This window comes from Gobius niger (assembly GCF_951799975.1).
Source record: "Gobius niger genome assembly, chromosome: 8".
NCBI lineage: Eukaryota > Metazoa > Chordata > Actinopteri > Gobiiformes > Gobiidae > Gobius > Gobius niger.
Window position 1 is genome coordinate 20043970 of NC_136859.1, and position 22950 is coordinate 20066919.

The 22950-nt window shown below is 40.7% G+C and overlaps 1 protein-coding gene across 1 annotated transcript in view; it reads right to left on the reverse strand.

Moving 5' to 3' along the window:
• cmtm8b (CKLF-like MARVEL transmembrane domain containing 8b) overlaps positions 1-22950 on the reverse strand; it is a 49535-nt gene that overhangs the window by 436 nt on the left and 26149 nt on the right. The window contains exons 2-4 of the mRNA XM_079561209.1: positions 962-1168; positions 348-521; positions 45-164 (exon numbers count right to left, since the gene is read on the reverse strand). Of these exons, the coding sequence (XP_079417335.1) occupies positions 45-164; positions 348-521; positions 962-1093 (426 nt within the window). The 5' untranslated portion in view covers positions 1094-1168. The remainder of the gene's footprint in view (positions 1-44; positions 165-347; positions 522-961; positions 1169-22950) is intronic.

The following is a 22950-nucleotide window of genomic DNA, read 5'->3' on the forward strand; positions in this document are numbered from 1 at the left end:
CAAGACAAAGAAGACTTTCCCCCCAGCATTTACATAAGTCTTACAGTGGATGCAGCCCAACATTTGTAGTTGTGGCGCCCTCTGGTGGCATCATTCACGGTAAAGGCATTGACCACCGCCGCTATCAGATACAGGGCTGAGGCAGAGGCGTTCACACAGAGGGACTGAGGAGAGAAACACAATGCAAGCGCTTCAATGCTTTCAATATTTATTTAGTAACCTATTTGTGACCTCCAGATGATGCTCTTTGTCACATTTCTTAGATGGGTTGGGGGGTGGCTTTAAAAATGAAACTACCCTTAACACACTACCATTAAAAGCAGTCACAAACATCCCCTGCCCCTCACCAGTGTGCTCCAAGGGATCTGCGGGGCTCGGCTGTGGGCTCCAGTCAGGTAAATAATAAACAGACAGAGAGTCAGAATCCAACAAAGGACGGAGACAAACATCACCCAGCAGAGAGCAGGCAGAAGGAGGTAGTCAGTACCTCCCACCAGGATCCACACCAGAAAGCCAAACACCTGCATGAGACATAGTTACAATAGTTTTATGATACGGTACAAAATGTCAACTATGTAAAAGTGACGTATCGTCCTGAAGCTGACATCACCGTATATTTGTGGATTTTTCTTGTATACTTTATATAAAATGTCTAGCTTTTGGTTTTTGGCCTCTCTCACTTTGTTGGACAGTAGTGAGTTGGCTGTGGCCGTCAGCCAGACTATATTTACAGAAAGCTCTTTCCTTTTGCTGCTTTAGAGAGGAAGAGAAACAATAACACAGTCAGTCACATTGTAGAAATTCAACTCATTTCGAAATGTCTGTCCCATTGAAACTACCCAAGCATCTCTCTGTGAAAAGATATTTTTTTGTTTAAATCAGTTCTCCATGTTTTCCACAGCTAGGCAAACATCAGTTCATATTTTTCTACAAAGCACGGACATGCCATTGTCGTACTTACAATTTCGGCCACCAGAAGCAGTCCTTTGGGGGATGTGATGAAGGGCTGATTAAAAGTTAAAGAAGAGGTGGAGATGTCATTCTGGTGGAATGCTGGAACCCTCCAGGTTGTCCCCTCAGCTGTCCCATCCATGGCTCTCCGCTTTGTCTGGGCCACTGTGTGAGAATATGAATGCAGTGGGACATTGTTGCTGTTACAGAGGAAGTCCTGTCCCGGAATCGCACAAGGACAAACTGATTTGTATGTAGATTTGTCTAATTAAAGGAAATGGGAGCCGTGAGTGCTTCTGTTTCTCTAGAGCAAAAGATAGAGAAAAAGACTTGTCAGATTGAGCTAAGATCCTACTTTTATTAATGAATAGTTGTAATGAATCATGTGCATGTTCTCACAACCTGAGTAAGATTCAGAGAAAACTGCTTGCTAAACTTGAGCATCTTCCACCAGGGGGCAGTAGCTACACACATTACAAATAACACTGTCATTTAAAGGAACAGGATTTGTTTGTGTTGGTGTTTGTCTTGGAATACTATATATATTGAGTTATTCTTTGTGACTTATGATGCACAGCAAATGTACGTTTTTTTATACAATTTTCTTAACCCATGACTGTTTTGTTGTTGTTTGTTTTTGCCTTGGTGGATTAATTTGTCTAGCATCAAAACCTGGTGTGTGTTGTATACATGCCAATAGACTTTACAGCATTACGCCAGATGCTATAAGTACTATAGATATATACATACATGCATCCACGGCAGCAATCTTCATCTTTGTCTTTTGAAAGCAATTGTCAATACAGAAAATCTGTTATAGACAATATTGGCAGTTTGGTCCTTGGAGAAATTAGTCATTCTTTGAGAGTAATGGATTTTCTATACTAAGTGTCCACCGGCTCATTACCGCTTGACCAGGACATTTTCAGACTGGTAATTAGAGTAGATCATGCGACATATGAAGAGAATTTACAATTATAGGGTTAGCGACTGCCGCTCATCCATGAAAGCAATTTTTTGTTTTTGTTTTTTTGGCTTTTTTGTTTTTCCTGTGGTGCACTGTGCTCGTTGCCCAGGTTTAAACCACCTTCAGATTATAACTGCGAAGCAAAGAGAGGACTCTGGCTTTTGAGTTCCTACCTTGAATTTTTCCATTCATTATTGGAATCACAATCTCTCACATAAACTGACTTCACTCTCTCTACTGTGATGCATTTCCTCTTTTGAAAATGTGTGGCGCGTCACGCGAGGAAGCCATGGACTGTTGAGCAGCTGAAGTCTTGGTCCATGGATGAATGAACGTCCCTTGATACGTAATAGCAGAAAAATAGGCTTTTATGGAAAAAAAAAAAATTAATCTGCATTCACAAACCACACGATTTTAATACTTGTGATTGCACACGCTTGTAATGTTTATCACATATCACAAAAACAACAATGAGAATCTTATTTATATCTGTGCTCTAAATTGAATAAAGAAAAAAAAAATGAAAGAAAACTCAAATTCCTGATTGTAGGCTCTTGTCTTTGGCAAGTTCTTCACATCTGTGTTTTCAGATAATAATGCTGCTGGGACATAAAGCATCACTCATCGTCACCCACTGTGCACCTATTACCTGAGCCGTGCTACATGCTCAGATGTAAATAACCTGAACTCCGCTTGAACCTCGCCTTCTCGCACATACACATGTTTCAGATTCATGTGTCTTGCGGGGACGTTACATCAATTTACATACATTTTCTAAAGCCTAACCCTAACCTGAATGAACCCATATCTACCTCTATGGTCGATGGCATGGACCTCACAAACCCTGCAGTGACTTTCTGAACCAGTCCCCACACGACATGGTAAACATGCACGCACACACACTATACAACATGTGTGCCGGCCCAGATGCTGCACTGTAATTGGCCACTGTGGCTTCCTGCTGTGGCAAAGATATTTTTAATGCCTAAAGACACACACACGCTAATGCCTGCCTCCGCTACATCTGTTTCACCCCCACCCGAAGGCCTGTTTAACCACCAACCAGGAGATCGAAATAAAATGATGGGTTTGTTCACTCAAACTTCGCTGCAAGTAGTTCTTAATGTCCTCCTGTGTTTTGCTTGGACACTAGTAGCAGCGTTGAGGGAAACGACCCAAAATAGAGTTCTGGCCACATGTACACTCAGATTTTAACCAGAAACTTTGTTTTATTTACTGGAAAGGGAACTGATTTATCCATAGCACCTAAGAACAGGGAAAAGGTACTGGGAGAAGCTGGGGAAATCATGTTGACCATGTAAAGGCTGCGCTTATTCTGTCAAATGTAACAACTTGTAAAAAAGTGCATGAAAAAGAGCGTCCAGATAATGTTTCAGGCAAAACTTGAACTGGGTTGATACAAAAGAATCAGGACCTCTTAATGGGAATAAGGGTTGGATTAAAGTAATGCAAAAACAGACTTTGTTAGCTGCTGGTGGTGATGGTTTGTGATACTGCTGCTTTAAGAATATTTTTTTAGATCTTCTGTGGATAACACAAAAGTCTTAGATTTGCCACAGCTTTTCTTCTCTAAAAACACAAATAATTTCTGTTTTCTTGTCTGTCATTGTCTATGGTCTTCACACAAATGTCAAAATATTTAGATGTACTGGGGTCGATAAACACTGGTGATATTTAACATTTCACTTGAGATCGAAGAAATATGTGCGCCGCGGTAATGTATTCAGACAAATTAGGGATCTACAAAAGGAGGTGTTGTTCAGGGGTTCCCAAACTTATCAGGCCGTGACCTTCAAAATCACTCAACCAACAACTCAGGACCCCCTTCTGTAAAATGTAATGAGCATTTATAATAGGTGCAAAACATTTCAAATCTGGTTTAATGATGTTATAGTTTGAACACTTTATTTTGATATTTGGCTGTTTTCAATCAACACTACATCAAATTCAATGTCAGAAATGTAAAAAATATTGTCTCAAAATCATCTTGCAACCCCATTTTAGTGTCCCGACCCGCACTTTGGGAACCATTGATCACCTGAGGCATATAATATATACTGTAAGGCGGCGTTTAGAAGCTGACATTCAAGCCTATGGTTGAAACAGTGTTACATAAGCCGTATGATAGACTCTCAATGATTTACTATCAATCTGCGTCAATTGTTTCTACGGTTAAAACAATTCCAAGTCCAAAAATAAATGAATAAATAATAAATCTACTGTGAACCAAACAAACACAAATGCTCAGACATCCAGGTCGATAAACAACAAGAGTACAATCAAGTTGGTGCCTGGATTTCCACTGTGTGTGGCACATTCACGGCTGCTTCGACTTGTCCATATCAGTCCTCTAAATATGTGATGCATTTGGCCATGTGATTAGAATAGTCAAATGTCTTAATGAATATAGTTTTCTTTCTCTCGCTCTCTCGGGTGTTTTGTTTTGCGAAAATAAACCCCATCCTCCTAAAAAAAAGTCCTTCAGTGTTTTGTGTCTTGACTTGGAGACTTGGACAACCATTTACTTTGGCCTCCCCTCTGGTTAGTAGAGACGGAGCGTTTGGAGGCAGCAGAGAGAGAAGAGAGAAAGAGGGGATAGAGGGGGCGATGGATGTATCAAACAGTAGCCCCCTGCTGAGTGGGGAATGGAAAGCTGCTGGCACCCACATGAATATTTCAGGAGCAGATATAACGTGTTCTCTCTCTCTCTCTGCCTCAGTCTGTCACTCGCCCGCTACGTCTCTCACCTTTCTCTCCCTCCGTCACCCCCGCCCCTCTCCACCTCTCTGTTCTCCCTGCCATAGTGGACGGTCATAATGAAGAAGAGTGAACGGAATTCTGGGTAAATTTAATATCATCAGCCTCCAAGCATAATTGCCGCAAAAGTCCTTTTTTTGTGAGTGCAAAATTTCTATTTTTGCTTCATTCGACTCTCCAAACACTGCGTCAACTTCAGGTATTAATCAAAAGGTTTGTTACAACATATATGACTTATGCTCAGAGACTAGAGAATGTTTTTGTTTTAGATGCATATCAGGGCTGCCGAAGTTAAAGCTTTAATCCAAAAATAATGATTGCATTAATCGCAAATTAACAGCATCATATAGTGCATGTTTTGACCAAACATATCCTGTATCTGAGCACACACCTGACTGACAAAGCACTTGTATTAACTTTGTAAGAAAGGGGTCTCCAACTTACTACTAGCTACTAAAGCATCAAAGAGACTAGTATGCTATTTCAACGAAAATGACTTGAATTTTGTCTTTAAACTCTACTTTATGTACCTAGAAGTTTGCAGATTCTTTCAAAGTGTTCAAAATAAGTATGTCTAAATTGTGACTTCTCAAGCACGTGTAGAAATGTTCAAAAGCCATGTTCGAGTGACCGAGAAAGGGCTGGAAAGCTACTGGCAGCTACCAAGCTACTGTTGGCGATCCCCGTAATAAGCTGTTGGGCTGTTCCTATAGATTTATGAAACAGTTCATTATTTGTTAAAAACATAGGCCAGCGTTTTTAAATACTGAGATATGTTCTTACCTTAGCTTAGACGAGTTGACATGTAGCTGTAGCTGTCTGGTCTTTACGCGTGCGCTCAGTCACGTAAACAGAGCATACACGGCGTTGGCATATAGGCTCATGTAACCATAGGGAAAACGCGGAAGAGCTTGGCCGCTTCTAACTTCACCTCCGTTTGGATCCATAGATGAGCAGAGGAGAGGCTAAATGCTAATCCTGTCTGTGCTCTGTTTACGTGACTGAGGGCGTGCGTGAAGACCAGACAGGTACATATCAACTCGTCTAAGCTAAGGTAAGAACATATCTCAGTATTTCAAAACGGTGGCCTTGTCCTTTAATGAAATGTGAGCAACTACTTTAAATTTGAGTGTTTTAGGTCGTCCTAGAAATAAGAATGCGACAAATTTTAGCAAAAAATTCAACGAGATTAATCTTGATTAATCAAATATCAAAAGTGTGATTAAATAAATGTATCGATTGACAGACTAATGCAGACATTTTATACAACTGAGATACAGATAAAGATAAAGATCACCATGGAACTATTTCATCTGCTATTTACCTCCTCCAAACATATATGGTTATCAAAAGGTACAGAAAGTAAAAGGTTATTGACTAAATCTAACTTTATACATTCAGTTCACTGACAACATTGGAAAAGTGGGACATCGTTGTTTAAAAGGTGGGACAGGGCGGGACAAAGACCTAAACGTCTGTGCTGTAAAACCAAAAGATGGACAAGTGGTCACCATATGACTGAGCATCCCGTGAAATATTGGATGAATCAGCTTGCAGTTTTTAAACAATGACAAACCCAGAAGAAAATAAATACACGGAGGCGGTGAGCTCCTCTAGAGACTGTAATAGATTTTTTAACAGTGCTTTTTTTTTTTTTTTTTTCAATAATTTATCAGGTCCTTTGTTGAACTGCTGTTTATTTTTAGAAACAACATGGTCTATTCAAAGCTGTGTGCACAATACGATCATTTGTATGCTCAACCGAAATGAAACTGCTTTGTGGAGACGCAAAATGGAACATTCACATATTAATAGTGCCGAAATAGCTAGTAGTGGCTCTATATTTTGGCATCAACAGCTACAAACAAACGGTGCCAGAATTCTGCTAAAATAAACAGCACTGTAGCCTACACAAAGCAGCCGACTGAAATGCACAAAAATGGCACTTACTGAAACCAAATGTGAGAAATATAAAACAAACAAAAAAACAAATAATGTTATGCCTCAGTTGCTTTATATATTATTATAAGACATTTCCTGGAAAGCCCTTCTTTTGCGGTTTTAGACCAAACTTATTTCAGTGTTGATCATACAGAAATTAATGTACATTCACATAGCAATTAGAGGATTACTTAATTCTTCATGTAAAGGACATAGCCTCTGTACTCCCCCTAGTGACTGATGGGGTCCAGTGCATCTGCAGCTTGCTTATTCCAGGGAACGGCATTTACCATGTTTCATTTGCAGCTCTATATGCCCTTGGTGTTGACCTTCCAGTCAAAATGTACTTGAAGTAACTCTTCATTATCCGTGGTGTGTTCAAGTGCCCGGTCTGGTGCAGTGGTCTGGCATGAGCTGGGGAGTTTTTCCATCTGGAGATATGGCTGTCATCACACTGGCCTGAGAGCTCGCCCCGGGACAAAGATATGAACCCAACTCCGATAAATCTGCTGTTAAATATGTGGAAAAGTGTGTGTGGTAGCACAGATAAGAGCTACTATGTCTGGGTCATATGATTCTAACTTCATTTAGGCTCAAGGGTTAATTAGAAATGTGGGACTTTTCTATTGATCGAGCAGTTCTTGTTTCTCAGTGGCAGGACGGGCACATGAAGATATAATGATAGCAATATTATGACCTTCAATGTGCATGCCATGGCGTGCTAACCAATCCACTATCATATACACACACATATACACACACACGGTATGTTTACCCTGTACCATAGACTAGTGGTTAACAACCATTTTCCCCTGAAGCCCCCCGTGCATGCTGGAGTCAGTCTGTGGCCGTCCCAGTCCAAAACCATGGCCCCTAAATGTATCAAAACATAGAAATAATTGCCAATAAGCATACAAATAAACTGGAATTTGAGTATTTTCTGCATCTGTAGCCCCTTTTTAGTAATACTTGATTATTTTTAACCATTTAATTTGCTCAAATTATATCTGTTATGACTAGCCAAAGCTCTGCACCACCCCTGCAATCCCAAGTGTCACCCATAGGGAGGCCCGCCCCCCAGGTTGGGAACCACAGCCATAGACAACCTGTTTGGTCAAATATGAACAGTTAGTCCATAAACTCAACAGCTTTTTCAGGAGTTCTTTCACACTGTGTTTGATCAGGCTATCAAAGTCTTTGAATTTAATTTAATTTAAGCTCCCTCTTTTGTCAGGGGTTGCCACAGCAACAGTTGCATACTGGGCAGATGCCTACACCAGATGCCCTTCCTGTTGAAATCTTCCACAGAGACTGGAGTGGGCAATGTGTGTTAACCCAGGGACAATATGTGGGGTCGACCTGACCTTCCCTGACAAATGAACACTACACTAAAGTCTGCCCCAAAGTCCGGTCAGTATCTGTACAATAAAGAAAGGTTTTCATATTGTTGATATGATTAAAATACTTTTTCAAATGTTGATTCAGGTTGTAGCCTTATGCTGATTCATCTTTCTCACATCGGTAAATGGTTGGTGTTTCTGCTCTTCACACACGTTGGTCTGCAGCAGCCCGATAACGCATGAACATGAATCTAGTCTCCACTGTAGTGAACTCGACTGTAACGGGTGGAGCATTATGAGCCTCTCTGTTGGTCCATGAGCCCAGTGCGCTCTAAGTAAATCCTGCTGCCAAGGTCACAAACTCCTGCAGCTGCCAGACAGAGCTCTGCTCTGTGGAGGGGAAAAGTATAACCAGTCAGGTTTAAAGAAGCTTTAATTTCATAATCTCTCTGACTTGTATGTTTTGGTTGCTATAACTGCAATTTTTTTTGGCTATTTTTTTTTAAAGCCAGTTGCAAATGTATTATGGCTAATTTGATTCTGCATAATGACACATAATCTATTTAACATAACGGTTTGATAGAAATTGTATCTATCCATAGTCAAAGTATAGTGTGTTTAATTTGCAGGAGAAGTGGGTTAAGACAAAAGAACATAGTTCTGAAATCTGTACATTTTAACTTCATGGAGCATCATGTTATAGGTCATTTTGATTGATTACATATTGTAATAAGGCAGATCACTACAATGACGTATCCAGAACTCCCCTGGAAATGAGATTCCTAATCTCACTGGGACTTTCCTGGTTAAATAAAGGTCAAATAATTAAAGACTTTCTGCAATACCACATAAATGTCCAAAGTGTAGAAAAATCATGCTTCTTACCTGAACAAACAGAAACACAAAACACATCATGAAGACAAATATTGTTTAAATGGTTGGTTATGCAAGCCTGAAGGTTGTACCAAACAAAAAAGTCAGCTGAAGCTAAAGCTAGAGAAGCCAATGAAATCGTTGCTCCTCTTACAGATCTGCAGAACCCTGAAGGAGCAGTAATGATCCATGTATAATGCAGGGCTAATGCCGGGGTCTTTCACAGTGATTTCGGCCTGTGTCTGCTTAAAGGCCATCACTGTGGGCCATCAGCTCCGCTCTGGCGCTCTGTAAATGTCACAGCAGCCTCACATGGAGACAGTGTACATCCTCATATACGTGTGCTTCTCCGACTCATAGACACTGTTCAGGGCGCCTCTGTGTTGACTGTAAATATTTATATTGACTTAAACCGCTGACATTGATCCCTCTCCTTCTCTGACTTCCACTGACGCCGATCACTTACAAGCTATGCCCCTTTTAGCACCAACTATCAATTATTCATATCGTAAGATTTAAGATTTAACTGTTTTTAAATATTTATATGAAGTGCTATTGCAAGAGCAGAGCAATAAAGAGAACGATGTACCATAAGCAAATACTAGATTGTATTCTTTTTATATCAGGTATTTCAAATCCTGTGTATTTTTGTTTTAAAGGCTGGTAGATACACAGCAAAATGTTCATGTTGATAACTATTTTTTAATATGTTTTTTGTGATTGATATCAAGCACATTGTGGAAACCTCTCTTTTCTTCGGGAACCCCATATTTTAGTTGATATTTCCAGCATATACTGCAGCCATCCATCATTCATCACAGAGCGCTGGCACGTGTCATGAACCTTGAACGAACAAATCAAATATTTACAAGTGCGTATGGCTCCAGATTTGATTTTACTACAAGGTCCTCTTACAAAACCTCTCACTGGCCTCGTCTCTTGAGCCTGTATATTTTATTTAAAAATGTATTCAACAGTGTTCTCACATATTGACTGCCGTATTTTCTGTCTCGCCCAATGTTTGTCATGATGCATATGCAAAATGAAGTAAAATGTAAGAAATACACTTTGTACAAATAAAGTGGAGCAGCTGTAACTTTATTTGTAAGTGGAGCTAGGGCTGCTCGATTATAGGAAAAATTACAATCACAATTCTATGTTGCTTTTCAAAAAAAATCTGTATTTTTTATTCATTTTTTTAATAAAAAATGCAAAACATTTTCTTTGGACAATAAAAAAATATATATTAAAGGGACTATACAGAGTTTAAAAATGTTAAAATAAAGTATTTTCCTCCTCATGTTCCAGCAATGTCCTAATATGTAGAATGAGCCCAAATCTATTCACCACAACTGCCTCTAAAATCCTGCACTGTCACTTAGAAAGGTGTCAATCCGGTTCCGAAGTGCCGTCATGCACAAGCTTAATATAGAACCTGCAGTTACGCGTAAGACCTGAGGTGGCAGTAGTGATTATAAAAATGGCCAACTTGAATCTAGTCCCTTTAAATATGCTCACGTTTCTAAACTAATCCTCTATTGAGAGATACCTGCCCCCTGCTGGCCAGCCCTCACACCTGTCCAAGCAAACAGAGCTGCGCGGCCTGATGACATCGTCACACAGCGCTAATGTTTTTATTTCGGACCAAAGCATGAGCCTTTAGCACGTGAAATGCGAAGGGAACAGAAACAATCATCACCGTGGCATGAAATAATAAGAGTTTGCTTTGAGCTCTATTGAAATCTGCTCCTGAAAAAGTGTTTCAGATCCTTCTACTACACAAAACCAGTGCCTGGGCAAAGGATATTGAGGCTCTATTGAGGCAGTGGCGTTATCTCAAGAGCTAGGTATAAAAAATATTTATAACGTATGATATTATGAACTGTTCTATCACGCTGCATTGGTATTTCAGCTGACCAGACACGCTCACGCAAACCGTTTTTTCTCGATTGTGATCGTAAGTGAATTTCAATTAATTGCACAGCCCTCAGTGGAGCATTCATTATCAGCTGCTATATTGCTATATTGAAAGTAAAGTACCAACTTTTTAAACGTTAAATCACTTTGAGTGCCCCCATGGCTTTCATGTTAGTGTAGGGATGCTATAAAATGAACAATACTGATACAAGATGACAAGAAAATTACAAACCTATGCATAAAACCTGAGCATCTCCAAAAATGGTTTCAGGAGCTCATTGAGGTTTCTTTCATTATGGAGTTAGAACATTATTATATCAATGTGTTTTTGTGCTTGGAGTTAGCATGTACCACATCCTGTCTGTTGCATGTATTGCACACTATGCAGGACATGAATAAAATGGACGAATATGGGTACAAAACACTTCAAATATATGGCCTTTTCTGTAATGGTGAACTAGCCTGTTTGCATAGTTTATGGGGCTAATGTGAACACAGCAAAGGAATCTGTGTTTGTAATCTATGTAGCATTTTTCCCGCTATAGCCGCGCTGAGGTGTGAAAGGGTTTGAACACTGCCTCTGATATGGGGAGTGCACAGTGGAAATGGGGCCTGATGCAGTGTGTGGCATGCTGGGTAATTCTTCCTGACAATGACTCTCTCTGGGCCTATAGAGAGTGAATGGGAATTAGAGTCTATTCAGCACCACGCCCAAAGGTCTGACCCCTGAGAGTGTCACGTTTCTCTGAGACGGTTTTGTCCCGACATCAATGACATTCTCCACTTTGAGGCTCACATTATCTGTCTGTGACCGACTGGAGGAACGCTGCGGCTCGGCCATTCTCCCCTCAAGACGTTTTGGGCTTTGTACAGGGTTCTCCGTAGCTTTGTCTTTGGGTTTATTTACAATAAAAAGACCAACAGCTCTATAGGAAATCTGATTATGAAATTCCTTGTTTATTTTGGTAGAAATATACTGAAATATCAAAGTATTACCCAATAGCCAGGACTCATAGTTTCTTTTGTACAGCACTCTTTCAAATCACAACACAGCAACAACAGCACATCTTTGTGACCCCAAATAGGATCTGGATGTATACCATTTATAAATCTATACTTGTGGGAAAACTCTGAAGTCTTGTTGCATTTTGGCACAGTGTTGGTAATTGATTAGGAAAGCTACTGACATTTGTGCCAAGAGATGAAGACGGATGGTTATGACCCTGCTTCAAAAACACGTTTTCACTCAGTGCCCCAAGCAGCTCCCAGCCCTTCTACTGCGAACTAAACTTAAGCACGCTCCTCATTACAAAGTGTTACCAGACATTCAGGGAAAACATGTGTGTTACAGGTCATAGAAAAAAAAATAAACACAAAACAAATGGTTATATACGTAAATATATATATATACTGTATACTTTTTTATTTACAATTTTTTGTACTTGCGAAAAGCCAAGAGAAAGAGCACTGAATAGGATATAGTGCTGCTTTGAGTCACCGGATTTAGAGAAACACACAGAGTGCCCCTACACAGTGCACAGTAACTGTACAAGTCCTATCCCACACATGAACACTCTCTACACAGGTGGGATGGTGCCAATTTGCTGCACCACGGTCCCCTCTCAGGAGATGCTGCAGAGGCGAGCAGCCGCGCCAACTCTGGCAACCGTCCCATAAACATACACTCACGGCGCAGTGGCTGTAGGCACTGGACCATCGCACTAATGTGGGTCTGAGCTGAACTTTACAAATCATTGGAGGCAGGCAAAAGTCACTACCTCCATCAACTCTATCTGCAAAGCACACATTTTAGTTTTCATACTTGATGATACTGAGTCTAAGAAACATTTAACAGAAAAATAAGCAAAGTCCTTTAAAACGAGACAGCGTTTGTTCTTACAGTCAGCAATGTATAATTATTAACCATTAACCGTTAATCATGTCTCAGGGCCTAAGTAGGAAACTGACTTTCCACAAGGAGCTTCCACAAGACCTGTTAGTATCAAGAAAATTCCAGCTATCTTGATTTATTGGAATACATCATTTTTTTATTAGTAGATTTCATGAACTTGCAATTTCTGAATTTTAATTACAGATGTTTGTCATCATGTCCACCTGCTCTAGTTCTAATGTACAGATTTCCTAAGTCACCAAATGAACTGTGTTGTTTAGGTTCAGGACGTTTTCCCTCTTCATAAGAAGCTAAGACGTGGGGAGATGACTCTGGGAGTTAAGGCGAAATGTCCTCAACCTAAACGATCTAGTCCAGTTGGACAATTGAGAGCTTACATAAGCATGCTCCAGTTCTATTTACGGAAACACTTCAGCTTGTGATTCCAAAACCAAAGTCTATAAACACAAAACATCTCTGACAGATAAGTTTAAGAGCCTTTAGCTTTAGCATCATTCCCTGTACATCACTTTCTTCTTCTTTTGACACGTACCACTGCACTATGAGTCACAATAGGATCGATTTTCTCGGACTTTCCCCATTTATTTACCCCATTCTTCACCTGCCAGTGCTATATTGTTGTGTAACATGTACTCCATTAAAAAATAAAACTGACCTGGCTCTCTTGACATTGACTGATTTTCACAAAACTCAGAACTTGGGGACCATTGGTGCAATAACAGCTTGTAGATGGATACAAATTCAGCTTGGTACTCTGGAATAAAAATCACCTTGGAGAATAAAGTTTGCTGATCCAACAATGTCCTTCCACAATTCAAATTTTACAACAAAAATGTGGGTATTTTCTCGTCAAGAATGTGCCGATGCTGTTCTTTCTATACTGTCATTGTGGCTGTCTCTGGTCCAATTATTCTGTTGTATTGTCTGATTGGGCGCCATATTGTTTCAGCACGGTGCATCTGAATGTGTAAGGCATTGTGTAAGTTATTATCTGGCGTGATGAGCATCGGTGTAGTGGATGGGAGCACAGATTAGATGATACAGAGAGGGACTCCTGCCTTTGTGGCTTTCAGGGGCCCAGTGCAGCTCTAATCAGCTCCACACAAGGCTGACTGCACTCATTTATTCTCTCATTACTCAGCAGCAGTCAAGGCCACGAGAGCTGTGTTACCATTTAAATCCCGATCTTTGTCTCTGCATCAGTCTGTCCCCTGCTAGACGAGGCAGTAAACCCTCTGATTGTACAGACTTGCATATACGCGGGATGCCCTTTCAGTTCATTTGTCCGGGTTTGGGACGGAAGCTGTCAGAGTGAGGTGGGTGCGGTCTGTGTGAACTTTACTTTTTAAAGCTATACAAAAGAAAACATGTTCAAATCAAATGTTGGCTTTATTTTATGATGTAAAAATAATATTCCCAACAGAAAGCAGAATGAATCACTTTCGGTTGCCAGATCCTTTGGCTATAACAAATTTCGACTTTCGCCTATCCAGTCAAGTCCTCAATAGTGCTAGTGCAGCAGTTACTGACTGAAATCTGGAGGTTCTTGGCTTTCAAATAAAAAAGGGTACGGCATCTTTGCACATTTCATTCATAACATTTGGCTGACATGGAAGAAAATCTGGGTAAACATATTTTAATCCCATAATTTATCATAATTTCATATCTAAATCAATGTTAACCTTTATAGTTCACAATGGACCGATATTATTGAACAGCATCACATAATCCATTCCATTATTTCCAGACATTGCTTAAAGCAAAATGAAGAGCTCAGACAAAATCAATGCTGACGGCTGTGAGAGAACTGGTATCTTACAAACCTGCAGTGTACTCATATATTGATGCACAAATGACTACAAGGGAAGGTCTACCTCTGCAGGTGGGTAACTTTAGGGATGATCAATGCAGTGGATACATTGTGGTTGTCCCGGTTTAGTTCCTGCTTAACTTTGCACTATAGCAGGGGTGTCGAACTCGTTTGGGTCGAGGGCCGAAATTCAGCCCCCACGGCGGGTCACGGGCCATATATTGTGAAGGACTGTGGCCTCATCAATAATAGCAGCTTACATACACTTATTGTGCTTTATCAGCCTGTGTCACATGTTTCTCAAAGAGCTACATAAAGTCATTATTCATTCACTCTACGCTCAATGGCAATAAGTTACTATTGTAGCCACAGCCGCCCTGGGGCAGACTGACCATTTACCACGTAGCTATAATATGCTGTTTATATCCTGATCTCTTATTATTTCAGCCTCCTCTGCTGGACACGTGTGGAATTCTTTCCTTTTTTTAAACTTAAGCTGCCCCCTAGTGGCTGGACTGAGCAAACTGGTTATTTTGTTAAAAATCCATTACTCTGCACAGGAATGGGCTTGAGACTTACTTTTTTTTACATGCTCAGGAATTTATGCTCCTCAAAGGGCCACATTAAATTATCTAGCTGGCCGCATGTGGCCCACAGGCCTTGACCTTGACACATGTGCACTATAGGTTGCGTTCATGTTCTACAGTAGAGCGTCAGTCTCAGATGGAGGGCAGGAACCAACATCACGTTTTCAATACTGTCTCCACTTTTGGACACCTTTATGAGAAAATACTTCAACATTAGTTTACTGCTGACAGAGAAGTCATTGAACGTTGTTTAATGTAATCTGCATTGTTAATGTTTGTTACCGTGTAGTTACCACAATAGAATTCTAAGCTGCCTGCACTAACTCTATTTCACACTATAGGCTGATTACAATTCTGTGACGTCATGTGAACAGATAATATTCACTTCTTCAAGCAGTAAACTAATTGCATCTGCTATAAATGAGTTTTGTTGAGAGCCCTGTCCGACCGAATTGAAACACCAGAGCTGAAAACATCTAATGATTTACTCTCGGCAGGTCTGTTTTTGGTTTTCTCTCTGTGCGCCTCTCCCTGCACTTCTCCCTCTCGTGACTTTTACCTGCGCAGTTTCAGCACTCAGCTGTCAGATCGGTGCTCCCCAGCCTCTGCGTGTGTGTGTGTGTGTGTGTGTGTGTGTGTGTGTTAATGAAACTGACAAATCCTCGCTCACTGCTCCTCCCACTCACCACCAACCGGTCCCGAAAAACAAATCAAATATGCATGCTCAGCAATTTGTTTCTCTCCACCAATGGCCTTGTGCAAAACAGCTTTTTTTTTATCAGAGGAGTGGATTTTAGGCGAATATCTCCATCTTGTTTTTTTCATTGTATTCCTAAATGTATTTTCACACATTTATGAATATAACAGACTATATTGTAATGTAATGTGGGGTAATTGTTCTAAGTTTAATCGAATAGTGATTGGCGATCTCAATGCTGTCAGATAAGATGCTGAACAAGTGCCAAAGGGAGGAGACACAAAAACATTGTGTACATCTTTCCAGGCATTTGATTCTACACTATACTACATTTCTCCAAACAAATGATAAATAATGATGGTAATAGTAATACTGCTATTTAGGTCGCATACAACCTGTATTCATTTGTCTTACAAAGCCAATAGAAACATCCCAAATGCAGTATATTCTTAACCTTTTGTTGCATTTTTTGTCATGTTTTTGTTAAGTTATGTTTAACTGTTCGAATGTGTTTTTGTCTTTTCTTTTCATCTCGTTTTTGTTGCGTTTTCATCCTTGTTTACGTCTCGTTTTCGATGTTATTTTGGCACTTATTTTCAAGAAGCCTTTAGAAGAAGCCAAACTGGGAGTTAAGAGGTTAAGAAAAAGATGGTTTCTAATGCACCTATAGAACCACTTCAAAAGCCCCCCCCCCCCGTAACTCCCCGGACACAAGTGTCAAATACCTCTGTGTCTGTTTGCCTGTATGAGACTGCTGGGGGTCGTGGGCAGCCCCTGGGCGCTTCATTAAAATTAAAATGCATGTGTTTTGGGGCAAGAATGTGCGTGTGTGTTTGTTCCCACTGTTCACATAACTGTTTACATAATTGATGAATATGATAATGATGCAAGCTGGCACCGTGCTCATATGGCGGCCTGTTTGAGGGCCGGGGAATGCAAGCTTTATGTTAAGGGCATTTTTAACTCCTCGTCCTGTGACCACTCACTTTGTTGTGACAGACAGAGAGACAGGCACGCTGACAGCATATGGTGCAGGACTGAAGACCTGTGGACCCATGTGTTAGTTAGAAAAACAACCCCCACCCCTCCCCAGCTCTGTGTCTCTTGCTGTTGGCATATGCTGCGTATGGTTGGCAGTGCGCCACTTGCCGATCGGACGCCCTGGGCAGTGCTGGGGCACAGTGCCACCTGTGCCACTGTCCCAGCAGCAGCCAGAGGCTCCCTCAACACACTGTGCACCTGTGTCCACGAGAGGCATTCAAGTACTCAAACATATTATTATATTAGTGGTGTGCTCGACAAGAGTCGACAAACGCATGTTGTGTAAGGTTTTTTACTTGATCAGGAATTTTAGCATTCAGCAAACAAGACGTGTGAGGAAACAGATTGTTATCGTTTGAATGCAACGCTTATGGTGTTATAATATAAAAACTTCAATGTCTCTGAACATAATTATGCACACCATATACACAGATATTTCTAATACTGTACAGCAGCCGTTCCCAAAGTCCGGAGCATCACAGTCCGCTCCAGTTTGAAGGACCTACGACGGCCCCTCTATAAAAAGAAATTCACTCTATTCTAAAGAAGATGCCATTTTTACAGCTTAAAATTGCACATAAAATAACAAATAGATTAAAGGAATGATTTAAAATCGTACATATTAAAAGAACAGGCCACCGTTTTTCCATTCTGAGATATGTTCTTACCTGAGCTTAGACGAGTTGATACGTACCTGTGTCGTCTTTCTGTGTGTCCGTGGAAGAGCGTGGTAGATTCCAACTTCACCCCCGTTTGGAGCTATAGGAATACACTGGGAGAGGCCAAATGCTAACAACATCTTTGGTCGTTGTGCATGACTGAGGGCACGCACAAACACCAGACAGATACGCATCAACTCGTCTAAGCTCAGACACACATTTTGGGGGCTCCCTTGCAGTGTCTCCGACCACACTTTGGGAACCACTACTGCACAGTGCATAGTGCTTTATCTCTCAAAAGTCTGTTGTAGTCCAGATGTGCTGAGGATAGTGGGATTATAAAGGATTAGGTACTTTTTACGCACATACTGTAAATACTCTGCAGCGTCACTTACAAAATGAATCAACTCAGCAAAGGTTTTATCAACAAACTTTTTAACTTCTGATCATGTACAATGTGATACAGAATATAGCTATTGTTTTTTCATTTGACAAAGATGAATAGTGAGAAAAACACAGAGTGCATTTGTTGCGTGCGAAGTGGGCAGACACAGAGAGGTACAAACAGTGTTATCTCTATGTCTGTGGTCTGTCATATTCTCATGCACTGAGTGTCTGCAGGCTACAGCTTTGTTCACTGTATGAACAGAGTATGCAGGGCCCTCATGTGGAGTTACGCAGCTGAAACACTCTCTGCACAATAGATACACCACAGATACTGCACATGGACAAAGTATAGCTGACTCGCTCAAAAAGAGTAATATTTGTGGTTGCACAGGAACTATAGTGAAGTATGATAGAGTTTTGAGGCGTTTTATTTAATTTCAGCCAATCTAAGGTTGTCAAGATTCAAACTTATAGTTAGTTCAGGTGGTGCCTGTGAGGCGTAAACAAAGATGTTCCACCTATGAATTAATCTTTAATCCCACATTTGTCGAGCACAGCTGACCCACAAAGAAACAGAGACGTCATGTGACACACCTGACTCCAGACCCTGCAGCTCCAAAGCGTCGATCATTATGTTCACCTGACCACTCTCAAACACAACATATTCACAGCAGCGGAGTCAATGCCAAACCTTGAACTCAAAAAGTCCCTTTACATTACACACATCTGCTCCTCCCATCACAGGGGTGTCTCCAGCATTAACACAGAGTAACACAAATGGATGACTGAGAGTTTCACTGCAGACAAATCAATACATTATAATAGTACAATAATAGCTGGGTGCTTTTCCTTTTCCACTGTGTTTATCCTGGCATGGCAATCATTTTAAATTACCACCATTTCCCATGACAGTACAGGAATTTACTGAACCCCAGACTCACGAAAACAAAGGTTAGTCCAGGGCACACCTGACACGGTGGACTCAGTTGTCTGCAGTCGTCTGTGGAGGCTTAGGATCAGCTGCAAGAAAAACTTAATATGGGATGTTGCCAGGATACAAATGTGCTATTCACCTTTCTGCCACGGATGGGCACTTCCGTTGTATTGACACTTTCGGTAAAGCGCAAAGTGCATTCACTAAGTGGAGAAAGAGGGAACATGTTCGCGCCACGCGGGACAACAATCTCTGTTGTTTGGGGATGATGTTGTTTTGTTGGCCTCATCAAATCAGGACCTTCAGCACTGAGGTTTGCAGCCGAGTGTGGCTTGCCCTCTCCGGGTCCATGGAGAGTGCTTGCCTCAAGTGGGGAGTTCAAGTATCTCATGATCTTGTTCACGAGTGAAGAACGGATGGAGCATAAGATTGACAGATGTTGTTTTGATGAAGAACGAGTAAGGAGGAGTTGAAAGGCAAAGTGTTGATCTTACGTTCTTATTTTCAAATTTTCAGCTATTGACCTAAAAGAAAGGACAAGATCACAGATACAAGCCGTCAAAATGAGTTTCCTCCACAGGGTCGCTTGGTCGCTTGCACCTTTACTGTGAGGAGCTCAGAGGAGAGACTCTGCTCCTTCATGTCGCAAGGAGCCTGCTGAGGTGGCCCTGGATCTGTTCCAGACGCCTCTTGGTCGCCTCCCTGGGAAAATGTTCCAGGCATATCCCATAGGGAGAAGGTCCTGAGGAAGACTTGCTTCAAAATCCAGTTTGAAATGTTACAACCATGACGACGCTATTCTGTACAAATTTACCGTAACTATGACCTAAAGGCAGACCCCTGACCTCTTTGCACCTTGTTCTAAGTTCCTCCGCTGTATCGACCTCTTTCCTGTCCACTGGTCTAAACTCAAATAAAGGTGTCCACGCATGAGCAAACACACGGATAAAAGCCACTGTTCGAATCCAGCGAACTGGCAGCCAATTAAACCCCCCGGCTGTGATTTATCAGTCAATTATAAAAGTGGACAGGGAAAACATTACGGTCATAAATAAGCAGTGCTCCACTATTACACTTGGTCAATATTAAAAAATGAAAGTGTGACGTCCATACACTGTAAAAGAAATTTATGGGAGAGACTGAGAGGCTGCGGCGGTCCTGCAATGGACTAGTAATACAGAATGGTGTGCGAGAAAGAAGTACTCAGAAAGGTATAGATAAGATGAATTATTCGTTAAACAAGCATTATAAGTGCATGCTTTGCTTTGTAAGTACAATATGTAATTCATCACAGTAGCAATGTATTGTTACGCCCTAAATACTATCACAAATACTTAATTTACAACTACAATAAATGAGGAATATGTGCTCAAACATCTGAAAGTAATTGTCCCGCTCCTGCATGCATTTAGACCAAATGTGCATATGATGAATTAACAACAAACCACTATGTTAGATTCAAGAATTATTGATGAATGTTATAGCTGAAAATGCTTCACTGGGTAAATGTGTGGACCCCTAACTTCAAACATTGAGATACAAGCCAGTGGCCACATGCAGCCACGCATATAGAGAGCATTTACTTAGAGATGGCATTATTTGTTCAGGTACACAGTAAAGAAGCAGCGGGAGAGCCTCGGAGGAGTGCGGAGATTGATGACCCAGAGAAACAACCACGAGCAAAAGGCCAGAGACGAAATGTTTTTATGTGGCACAGACATCAAAAAAGCAAGCTCGCGTCTGTTTGGTAGATGTGCTGAATCATTAGAAACACATGCATCAGAGCACGTTGTCAATCACCTCAGGAAGTGAGTGTGAAGACAAAAGAATATAAATAACTGCGGGTCCCAGAAGGATTTGAAACATTACCTTAAAAACATCCACAAGTATTTTGGTCTCCCATTAAAAAGCAGAGTCTATTTAAGTACATTTGGAGTATTCCTTGACATAACCACATAGACTACACCTACAGTATATAATTTATTTGTTTTGAGGAAATACCTTTTGATTCTATTGGTTGTGACTGTCAGTTGTACTTTGTGTCAAATAACAGGGGACTTTAAAGGGTCTGTACTTGATTTTTTTTCTAGTAGTGGAATTTTTATGTCTTTTGGTATATTGTAGAAGCAGACATATGTGAAAAAAGCCCATTTACTGTATTTGCAAGAAGCACTCTTCAAACTAACACGGTGCACAGTATAAGGCGAATATACTCGACTAGGTTTCTACTGTGTCCATTACAAATAGCGAGTGGGCGGTGCTAATGAGGAAACAGGAAACACAGGCCTCTGTATTACAAACATTGAAGACGACTTAACACATTATTCTGAAGTGCCAAACCCAAAAAATATGAAAGAGAAAAAATATGAGCATTGGTAAGCTAACGTAGCTATTGGTATGCTAACAGCGGCTAGTCCAATCATTCGACAAACCCTTTCTATCACGGTATGATGTGAATATTAAATGATGTACACACTTGGTCCAGTGGTCTGTGAGCTGTCTCTCCTCTCAGAGTCCAGCAGACGTTCACATCACGCTTTGGCCCGAGGCGGAAGACTGTCCCAAACTAGGCCCATCATTGTTTACATCACCGTGATCATATTGCTTCCTGAACGTTGTGAAATGTGCTCAGGAAAGTTAGGAATGAGTTTGGACCACAAATAACTATTACGTCCTTCTTTCATTATTTGTAAGCAAAGATATCTGGTACAGGGCCTATAATTGGGCAATAAAATTATTATTGGACACTGGAAACATTTTCTACATACAGAGTGGAGCAATAATTTAAGCTATGACGATGATCTTTTGCGCTGTGAGGGAGGGGGGCATGATGGAGGTCTTTGAAATGTAACACTAGGCAAATGGTTCTTATTTTAAAAGGTGCAAAGGCGTGTGTCAAGCGAAATTAAAACGTCATTAATGGCTTTTTTTAACAACTCTGGCCTATGTTAGTGCTGTGTTGGGAATCTGTTGTATTAAAGGTTGCTTTTAAAGATGACCCATTGTATATTCGGTCAAGCTTACTCTAGCGCTTAAACCTGATGAAGCGATAGTGACCTTCAATAAAGAGCGTTATATTTACATTACTGAAAGATAATATTATGTCTCCCAGTGGTCTTCAAATTCAAAGCCTCAAAGGCAGTGTCTCCATGGCCCCTATGGCCCTCACAATCGAGGCTTCACTACAGCCTTGAAATCTTAAAATATCATCAATCACATTAAGTCCTTGGCAGTGGATAAACCCTCACTGCTCCTTATGCACTGCATTACTTTATCACCTCATCAATATTATAAATTCATATTTTATATATTTTTCTATCTTGTAAATATGTACAAACAAATCTGCACATTGGTACCTATTTTAAGATTTACATTTGAATTTATTCATAAAATAAGAATAGAGAACATCTTTCAGTTTTTATTCTACCTCTCTAAATTGAAAATTGTCCATGTAATTTCCTTCGTGGATCAGTTTGTCTAAGCTTAAATCTAATTAAAATCATTATTCTCTCACCAATATTATTTTAGTCAAATAAAAAAAGAACAAATGTTTGACAGTCAGAGTAATTTAGTTGTAGTGTTGTTTTGTGCCATCATGCTTTATAATCCCAAATTATATGGCTTCTGGTTGGTGCAGAATTTTGACTCAACCAAGAAAAACATGGCAGGCTTGCTTAGGGGGAAGTAAAATGGCATGGCGCTAACAACTTGATGCTATGGGACGGCACTGGACCAAACAGTGCTAATGTGGTGTGAAAATGACTCTGTATTTGTCAGACACTTATATGAACTCAGTCTGAAGAAAATTCCAACAGATGATTTCTATTTAACCTTGGTCTCAATGTCACTCAGCCCCTCGCTCGGCCCGGGCCCCTCCCTTGCGGGGCGTTTGAGTGCCGCACCAGGGGGCCTGCTGCCGTCGGGGGGGTGGTGTCTCTGAGTATGTTTCTAATATGTGCAGTGCACTAATGTGATAATTGAGTGTCCAACTGTGCCGCAAACACACAGCACTGCCATTCTCACTTCCCGATGACACTATTATTATCATCGACAACACACGGACAGTGTTGACGGGCTGGTGCCTGTGCAATGCAACTATTTATATTGTTACCTGCTATATATGAAGTTAAATAATGTAACTATACAGTGGGGAAAA